Source organism: Curcuma longa, unplaced genomic scaffold, assembly GCF_044706935.1.
Source record: "Curcuma longa cultivar G26 ecotype Majalengka, Jawa Barat unplaced genomic scaffold, ITB_CL_G26_1.1 contig_26822, whole genome shotgun sequence".
NCBI lineage: Eukaryota > Viridiplantae > Streptophyta > Magnoliopsida > Zingiberales > Zingiberaceae > Curcuma > Curcuma longa.
In genome coordinates this window covers 1-10,341 of record NW_027433232.1, presented here as the reverse complement: position 1 = coordinate 10,341, position 10,341 = coordinate 1, and the positions used below count along the sequence as shown (strand labels likewise).

The 10,341-nt window shown below is 35.6% G+C and overlaps 1 protein-coding gene across 1 annotated transcript; it reads left to right on the top strand.

Moving 5' to 3' along the window:
- Positions 1-4,794: 4,794 nt before the first annotated feature.
- Positions 4,795-6,948, top strand: LOC141818941 (uncharacterized; the record flags this gene model as incomplete). Its single annotated transcript, XM_074706337.1, has 4 exons — positions 4,795-5,119; positions 5,198-5,254; positions 5,324-5,409; positions 6,861-6,948. Coding segments are annotated over exons 1-4 (556 nt in total), but the record flags the coding sequence as incomplete, so codon positions are not given.
- Positions 6,949-10,341: the final 3,393 nt, after the last annotated feature.

The following is a 10,341-nucleotide window of genomic DNA, read 5'->3' as shown; positions in this document are numbered from 1 at the left end:
CAATCCCTTCTCCAAGATGTAGAGTCTTCGGAGAGCACACATACCTATGATGTTTCATGCTTTCTTTTCTTCGTCTTCCGATATATTTATATCAGTACTTTGTATGGATTTACTGGATTTTTATGATTGTATATCATGTTAGCTAGACTAATAGACATATACACATGTCTATTGTGGATCTTTGTATGGATTGTATCATTTGGATGCATGCATTATGGATTTTGATATGGATCTTTGTATGAATTGTATTTTTGTATGGATGTTGATATGTATTGTTTGTTATTTATGTGTTGTTATATATGGATGTTTATATATGTTGTTATGGATTGTATATGACAGGTTTGTATGTTATAAATCGATCTGATTGGATCGATATGTAAATGTATATACAGGATAACCAATAAATAAAATGAGCATTAGAAAAAAAAATTTAGTTGGCGACGAAATTTGCAACGAAAATTATTTTCGTCGCAAATTGACAACGATTTTTGCGACGAAAATAGGCTCGTCGTAATTCTATCGTAAGTTACTATGCGTCAAAGTTTTGTGACAAATTTTCAAATTCGTCGCAGAATTCGTCGCCAATTGGCGACGAATATATTCGTCGCCAATTGGCGACAAACCAAAATCGTCGCCAATTGGCGATGAATTCTAATTCGTCGCCAATTTGCGACAAACCAAATCGTCGCCAATTGTCAACGAATTATAATTCGTCGCCAATTGGCGACGAATTATATTCGTCGCCAATTGGCGACAAACCAAAATCGTCGCCAATTGGCGATGAATTCTAATTCGTCGCCAATTTGCGACGAATTAAGTTCGTCGCCAATTGTCAACGAATTATAATTCGTCGCCAATTGGCGATGAATTCTGCGACGAATTTAAAAATTTGTTACAGAATTGTGCGACGAAATTGGATTTTTTATCGGAGCATTTTGCGATGACCTAATTGCGACGAATTTAAATTCGTCGCCAAATTCGTCGCAAACTCTTTTGCAACGAATTTTTTAAAGAAATTCGTCGCAAAATTCGTCGCAGAATGCAGTTTTTTTGTAGTGGAAACTTGATAGGACCTTGCGAACTAGAAGAAGGGTTGAATAGTTCAAATTGCTTCATCTATCAGATTGAACAGTAAAAACTTGAAGTGAAGACACACCATGCATACACACAAGCTAACACATTAATTTTACTTGGTATTTGTCTCCTTGAGGCGATTAATCCAAGGATTCACTCCTGTCTCTCCACTTCCACTAAATCCTCTCCTTATTGGTCAAATCCCGAAGACGGAGAAACCTTCTTACAATAGGATTACAATAAGCTTATAAAAGTAATAGCAGAAAATACACAGAAAAAGAGGATTTTTATAATGATCTTAAGAGTTGCTTCCTCTTCTTCAAACAATTTGCTCCAAGTTGAGTAATAGAGCACTAGAGAAGAGCACTAGAGCACAAAGTCTTGAATAGGGCTGGTTCGGTATGGTATACCGAATTTTGTATACGATACTGTATACCGTACCGAAAATTTCGGCATAAAAAAATCTATACCGTTACCATACCGAAAATTCGGTATACCGAAATTTCGGTATTTTCGGTATATCGAAATACCGAAATACCGAATTTTCAGTATATTACACCGAAAATATTAAAAATTTTGGTATACTGATAATTTCGGTACGGTATTATACCGAAAATGTTGCTATACCGAAATACCGAACAATAATAATTGCGTACCGTTACCGATACCGAAAATTTCGGTACGGTATAATACCGTACCGAATTTTTCGGTATACCGAAATTTTCGATATGGACGGTAAATATCGGTATGGTATGTGCGGTATACCGAAAATTCGATATTTTTTCCCACTCCTAATCTTGAAGCTGTGAGCATAAACAATAATCCTATAGTGGATAATTTTATCCTTTTATATCTGCCCAGCTTTTTCTAAAACTCATTCGATTGATTTCCTCTAACAGTCGACTATTTTGGTCAGCGACCAAATAATAACCTTTGAACCTTCTAAAATTCTATTTGATTTTATCGAATTTTCAAATATCAATCGAATTAATTTTTTAATCAGTTAATTGATCTAGCTGATTTTGATTAGTTAAATTGATTTGCTTATGTTCACTTATAAATCAGAATCAATCGACTGATGACTCTAATCAGTTGAATCGATTAGCTTCTGTTCACTTCTGAACTAGAATCAATCGATTGATAACCCTAATCAGTCGAATCAATTTGCTTCTGTTCGATTCTAAGCTGAATCAATTCAACTAATATCAAAATTAGTCGTTTAATACTCAGAATCGAACTCATTCAACTGATGCCAATATCAATTAAATGGATATCATAATCAATCGATTGATGGTTTTTCAATCATTCTAATGATCAAATTTGCTTAAGAATTTTCCACCCATGTGTCCCTATTGTCTCATGCTAGATGAACCTCTTGTTCTCTAGACTTTTGATGCATCCTTACCTTTAAGTTTTCATTCACCCACATATCAATCATGTGATCTACTTAGGTTTTTTTATCTCTTGTCAAGAATTTGATCCTTGACCTTCTTGGATTTCACTTGCCTTGCATCCAACCTTCTGATCTGCAAAGGCTTCCTCTCGCTAAGCTTCCTCTCATCAATAATTTAGTCTGTGACTTTCTTGGACTTCATTTTATCTTGCTTCCGACCTTTTGACCTGTAAGGACTTTTTGCACATGATATACAAGTGAGATCTTTTTCATTTTGCTCTAAGCTTGAATGATGTCAAACATCAAAACTATAATTCTTAGGCATGATTGTATCAACAAAGCTAAAGAAGGGGATATATTTGAGCGCTCAATCGATTATTGTTCATATGTAAAATGATTAATATGTGATGGAAAAAATATAAAAATAATTAGATTTAAACAATGCTAAGATAAAAATTTTACATGGTTAAGAACTCACAGTTCATACTCTATGGTTAATGAATCGTTAGTGAGTCATTATTGGCAATTCACTATCTTCCTCTTTGGAAACCTTCCAAAGGTGGAAAAACCTCTTGCACTCTTCTCTTTTCATGATAGAATTTAAGCACAAGAAGAGTTAAAAGAAATTAAACATTGGAACACATGATCGATGGGACTTCATGTTACTTGCCTAGAGGTTCCATCTTCGGGACTTCATGTGTCAAGAAACTTTTCCTTTGATTTTTCCATGCCAAAAAATCTTGTCACAAGACTTCATTGTCTTCCAAGCATGTAGTTCCCCTTGATATGTCGGGACTTCAATTCGCCAAGCACTTAATTCTTGAACCACTTGGACTTTTACTTGTCAAGTATCCGATCCTCGACGATCCTCGATTTATGAACTTTCATTCACCAAGTATCTGATCCTCAACTTACTTGGACTTTCACTTGTTGAGTATTTGATTCTCGACCTATTTGAACTTTCATCAATACACCTGCAATATTAATGTCAAGTAACTTCCACTTGCCTAGTAGACATACTATATTAGTAATCATAATATAGTCCTAACTTAAACCTTTGTTCAAACATAAAAACTATATGTTTAAGGGCATGATTGCACTAACACATGATCTATGGATTCTTAAGCTGAGTCACCCCTCAAAATACCCAATATTTTCTTCTCACAAAAGGTGCATAAACCTTGTACAAAATCATTTATAAGAAGTAAATACAAAACAACTGGATATATAAAAATAGATTTAAGGCTTAAGGGTAGAAACCTTGAATCCTAAGCAAATTATGACTATAATTTTTTTAAAAAAAGAATGCTAACAGGAGTTGCGAAATTACTTGAGAATTATAACTAATTTTTGAGCTCTCCTTGCACATCTATTGATAGTCTCTAATTCATACTTGGAAAAGCTTCTCCTAACTATTTTTTTAATGTTCAATGGACTTAATTAATATCGTTAGTTGACTAAAATTTATATCACGAAATTATTATATGCTAGTTGTTATCTTCAATTAAATGTTTGCCCATTTAGTCGACTTGAATTCATTTTAGTTAACTCAAAGTCTCATCAGTCAATTCCTTTGGACACGATCTTCTTTAAATAATCTTCTTTTTAATATTCAAATAGTAAAACAATCGACTAAAATCACTTAAGTTAATTTCTCAATTGATTAAGGCCGAACAAAAATATTATATTCACAACTAATTCAGTAATAATCAAATCCTTAGTTAATTAAACACATTAATGTGTTGGAGTAAACTTCTAGTCAACTTAAGGGTTAACTATAGTCTCAAATTTATTAGTTTATTTTAATTAAAATTATTATATATCAAATACTACTATATCAAAATATTCTATATCAACTTTATTAAAATTATTTAAATATTATCAAAAATTATTTTGAATTAGTTAAAATCATTTTAGAATCAATGTAGACGCTAGTGAGGAGTGATTACATGAACTACTTAAGCTATTTAAATAGTTAATAATAATATTAAAATAAATAATATTTTATGTATAAAATATTTGATGAGCATCTTTTTAATTTTTTTTTAAAGAAAGGCTTTTTTTAATGAAGAATGCTCTTTTTATTTTTCCGAAAGAAATTCCCCTTAAATAAGTCAGCAATAATTACTCGTAAAACGACAAACAACCGCTGTCACACAGAAAAAATGTATAATTGAACTACAGTGGGCTCTGCGGATTGCCGCTTCAAATTCCACTTGCCTTTTTCATTTTTTTTAAAACAAATATCTTGAATCGTTTAATCTTCTTGTTATATCTCGCGTCTTCCTCAAGGCTCAAATGTAATTTGAATTTTTACCTTAATTTAAATGAACAATAGCGACTGTTCATTCGCAAGGAAGAGGAACAGGTTAACGAGGCCGTTGAGCCGCGGGCCATCAGGCCATGCCAGTGCCACGCGACGGCCGAGTTATCCGCCTCGCGTCTCGACTTCTTCCCCCGTTCCATCCCCGCGCTTCAAAGCTCTCAGTCCTCGGGCACTCCCAGGCCCCGTCCCTCCAATCTGCGGAGATATGGCTTCCGTTCTCACTGGCGTCTCCTCTTCTTCCTTCTCTTTGTCCAGTCGCAGCCCTTATCGCCACTGTTCGCCGGCCGTCCGAGCTCCTCTTCCCTTCTCTTATCGCTGCTACCCAAGTGAGTCCATCTTTTCAGGCTTTCCTCTGCTGCTCTCCGATTTGCTCAGATTTGTTTGACGATTTGAGATCTGAATAGGGGGCTCCCAGCGGAGGACACTTACCGTGAAGGCGGCTGAGACCGACGCCAACGAAGGTTCGCATTCAGTAGGATTTCGTCACTTTCGCCTCTTGCGTCTGCTCTTATGATGTTCGTTTGCACCAGTCGAAGATGCGGCGCCGTCAAGTAGTGGAGTGGGTGGATCGAGCATCAATCAGCTTCTTGGCATCAAGGGTGCGGCTCAAGAATCGGTAAACCTTACGAATGGAAAGATGTCCTATCTATTACCACTACAAGCCCCCTTTTCGTCTGATGGAATTGTTCTATTTGTCACCACTTTAAGTCCCCTTTTCTTCTGATGGTTACATCTTTTGATGTATATATATTTGGCTACACAATTGGTTGAATTAGTTCAAACACCAGATAAATATGCTCCGTGATTTAGTTCAACAAGACTAACTATTGATGTAGTTCAGGAACAGATTTACGTGAATGCTTTTTTTAACAATTTTACTGTGGAAACCCAAGCTACTGTGTTTCTTTTTGGTGTGATTGAGTGGTACTTTTTCTTTTCTTTCAAGCTATATGGTTCATTTATTTTTTTGATAATCCAAGCTCTCACAGACCCAACTAATCCAGAAAGTGGGCGACTCCTTGGTTCGCCCGCCTAGAAAATCTGGAAGCACAGGTGGCTCCTCGCCCAACAGCCAACGTCTTAGATTATTCATTCCACTTGAGGAAAATGTCCTACAGTGCGCCATAACTGAGCTTCGAACCATGGGTGCTCGATTAATCTACTGAGCACCTTGCTGCTACATCATGTCCGAGGGGGGGGGGGGGGGTTAGAGTTAGCTATATGGTTCATTGGTTATTGGTAGGGTGTTTATTTGCAGAAGCTGCTATAGATTGTTTCCGTTAGTAGACAATCTTTATGAATTAGTTATAACCATATACATCCATTCAAATATCATTTTAGCTTGCTCATTGACTTTACCTTCTTCAAGTAGAAAGCATGCATTGTTTAAGTTAGTTCTTCGTTCCATGGTTTGAAATACCGTATCGTGCTGTTTGAAATGGATGATATTTACTATTTCAGAATGGGACCAGCATCGGTTCCCTAATGGCACTACGAGGTCGTGGAGGGTGTTGCTACCTTGTAAGAAGGCAAATTGCTTGTCTCTTGCTAAAATATTAAGAAGGCAAACTCACATCCACGATCTCTCACTTGCATGCCCCCAAAGGGAGATGGTGATTCCACTTTTCACAAATAGCAATAGGGGAAGAATATGAATAAAACACCAAAAATGATAGGAAGCGAAGTGAGAATAAGTCACATCTACATAGCCTAGAAAGTTTAATTTTTCAGGCTGGGTTAGCTACTGATAATATATATTGTCAAAATCAAACTGGGATTGTGTAATACTTGCTGCGTAAAACCCATGACCACGGTTAAAATGTTGGCCATTGAGGTTATGAAAGAATTAATATTCAGTAGATGATAAAACTATTGGAATGAAAATTTCCATTTTTCCACTTTTCTCCCTCATGGTATTTAGTGTTTTTCTTACTAACATGCTTATTCTCTTTCAATGATAATAACTAGGAAGAACTATTTATGTACTCTAATCCAATTGTATTTGTATGTTCGATTTAAGTCACATTTTGTACTTGCCCAATATTGAACTTCTCTTATAAAACACAGAATAAATGGAAGATACGTCTTCAACTTACAAAACCAGTCACTTGGCCTCCACTAGTGTGGGGAGTGGTTTGTGGAGCTGCTGCTTCTGGTAAACAAAGTTTTTCCTACATCAGTTAATAACTTGATATAGTTCATTTATTATATTCACTAGTTTTTTATCGGATGAGCAGATTACATCTCCTTCAAGTAATATAGATGCACTCATAACACAATCTGTCTGAATTGAGCAAGTTATTTGCTTCTCATTTAAGTTACCTACATGGTATTTATCCATAATAATATAAAGACTTTGGAATATGAAAAGGTCATTGACAATTTGCTGTGAAAAGGGATGAGTAACAACCCATCTATAAGCATAAATATGAACTTCAAAAGTATGATTCATCCAAGCAGTTCTCCTAAATACTTTCATTTAGTTGCCATGGTATGCGTATTTTCCATCACTTCCATCTTGGCCAATTACCCATTTGTTAAAGATCTATATAAATTTATCTTTTGATCGTGTCAGATAAATTTGGTATATGTCAGTGAATTCTATCCTAAATATTATCCATATGATTTCATCAGCTTGTATGCTTGAGAAGTGAAGAGGGAAAGATTTGGTATAATTCCTCTATGAAGTCCCTTCTGCCTATGTATATATTATTCATCAAAGGAATATTACATTTAGTGTCTTGTAAAATATAGTATTTACAAATGGGTAAATAATACTCTCCTTAAACTGTCCTTAAACTGGAGCAAGATATTATAAGTCAGCTAATTGATTGTTAGAGCCATAAATGATGTAAAAATTTCATTATACTGCTCTTTCTCACTAACAAAGTGGCAATCAATCTCTGTGCTTTATTCTCTCATGGAACACTAGATTTGGTTATCATAATACGACTTTATTAGGTTCTTTAGGAGCATATCCCAACTTAGTCAATTGTTGCTTAACCCTAGCTAGGACCGTATATAGCTCTATATTCTTCCTCTATGCTCAATTTGGCTACAATGCTTTGGTTGTTTAAGAGATCAGATTCACTCCCAAAGGGATGTAGTAGTCTAATATAGACCTTCTGTTGGTGGGAGAATTTGCCTATTCCGCATCTGTTTATCCTACAATTTAAAGATGACCTCAATTTTGATAAACAAGATGTTTTCTTAAAACATTCTTTAAATACGTAGGATCCTTGAGGTGGTCTCCAGATGATCATAACACAGATTTAAGGAACTAATTGATCACATTCACTGTGAATGATATGGTTGGTCTTGTGACCATAAAATTATTCAAATTTTCAAGTCTTCTATATTTTTCTAGATTATACTTTTCTAGAGCATTTAATGGCTCTCCTAACCCTTACATTAGTTTAACATTTGGATCCATGGGAGTCTCAATTGGCTTAGTCTCCAATATACCATTTTTTTTTCAAGTACATCAAATACATATTTTTCCGATAAGATATAGATGTCTCCCCTTTAGCGAGCCACCCTTTTACCAAGAAAATATCACAAATCATTAAATTCTTGGTCTGAAAGTGTTGATAAAAATAGGCTTTTAACCTTGTTATCCCTACAAAGTCATCAACAGTTATAATAATATATCTAAGGAAAATACTCTTTTCAGATGGAGAGGTAAGATGAAACAGTCTGAGGTGCTCTTGATTATCTCAAACTGAATGCGGGCAGAATTGAAAATTTCAAACTAGAAGAATATACAGAGACTAAGCCACTCTCCTCTTGAACAACAAACCTCGAAGGGATTCCATATATACTTTCCCATAAGATCACCGTGGAGAAAGATGTTCTTGATATTCAACTAGTGAAGGGGCCATTTAAATAAAGCTCTTAAGGTAACAAGCAATTTGACAGAACTAATGTGAACCATAGGTGAAAAATGTGCTTATATAATCGCCTCCATAGATTTAAGTGTGTTCCTTAGCCCGATCCACAACAACTGTGGCTAATATCTTCATTGTGAATAACCATTTGCGCACTATTGTGAATTTTCCAAAAGGCAAAGGTTAGGACCAATGAGGTTGATGGATCAGGTGGTTAGAAGGGGGAACAATGCTTGACCTAATCTTTTACTCTTGCTAATACTTAGCAAGGCCACACAATTAAGTAGTGCAGTGGAAATAAAAAAAAAAATTTTATGTGATTCAGAACCTTCATTCTTATTCCACGACCTATAACTCTTTGGATGAGTCACTCTTAAATTCCACTATCTTTCTCCTTCTCGGATGCTTCTGAAGGCAGAGAAACCTCTCTTATAAGAATAAGGAATACAAGTAAAAGCAACTAAGGCAACTACAAATCTAAGGTTATAAAATTGAACAAGAAAGCACAAGGAATGAAGTTTAGTTCAAATTCACCAACCCTGATTAGCTACTCTTGGTCCTTTAATTATAGCCTCCAACTTGTCTTTAAACCAACTTACTTTTGTGTTTTGCAACACCCTAGTCAACTTGACTATTTTTAGTTGTCTGTTTCCCTAGTTGCTTCAGCTTTTCACTTGACAATGGATCTCTTTAGTTGACTCACCTTGGTACCAGTTGATTGCTTTGCTTAGTAATGACTCCTTTAGTCTACTGATCTAGTCAATTGAGCTACTTTATTGCATAAGCAATCTAACGGTTGTAGCTTTCCTTTTGCTCAATTAACGACCTTTTTTTGACTCTTGATTGGGAAGGGATTTAGTCACTTGCCTTGCCCAGTTGACTCAACTTGGTTAGTTGACTACTAGTCGACTCATCTTTTCATAGAAATATTTTGTGTGAGTAGACCAACTTGAGTTGACTCGTTAGTCGACTTAACACACTCATCGATTGAGATCACCCTCTAATCGATTATAAATCGTTGACTACGACTAAGTCAAAGCTACCTAAAATCCAAATTATAGGTCTTCACTTCTCATAATTCACTTAAGAGTCTATCTTTGCAACTTTACTTCGTTCACAAGGTCATTTTCCATTAGATTGTTTGTCCTTGGATGTATTGAGCTTGGCTTGTTATAGGTTTCAATCATTCTTCACTTGTTCACATGCATAGTCCATCTAGTCCAACTTTGTGAAAATTATTGCAACTTCACTTTTCCCAAATGATTGTCTCCCATTAGGTTCTTGGTCTCTTGGATGCACCAAATCCTCGGCTTGTGCATCACTCGTTCACCTAAGTAGTCTACCTTTTACGGTTGTTGTTAAAGTTGTCACTTTGATGTTTCTCATCCCACAGTCTCTCAGATGCCTCATACCATCATTCTTCAATCTCTAGCGAACCTCAAGCCATCAAGCCACACCAACTTTGGCCACGCAAAGTCATCAACCACAACTCAACCTCATCTAGTTTCAAGCTTCGCAAGCTTCGTGTGCATCTTGTGAGCTTCATGTCCATCCTATCAAGTCCTTACAGGAATCATTCTACATTAATGACACATACAAACCTAATTTTAATCCTTTGCCTAACACTTTAAAACACTTTGGTCGACACATGACCATTTAGG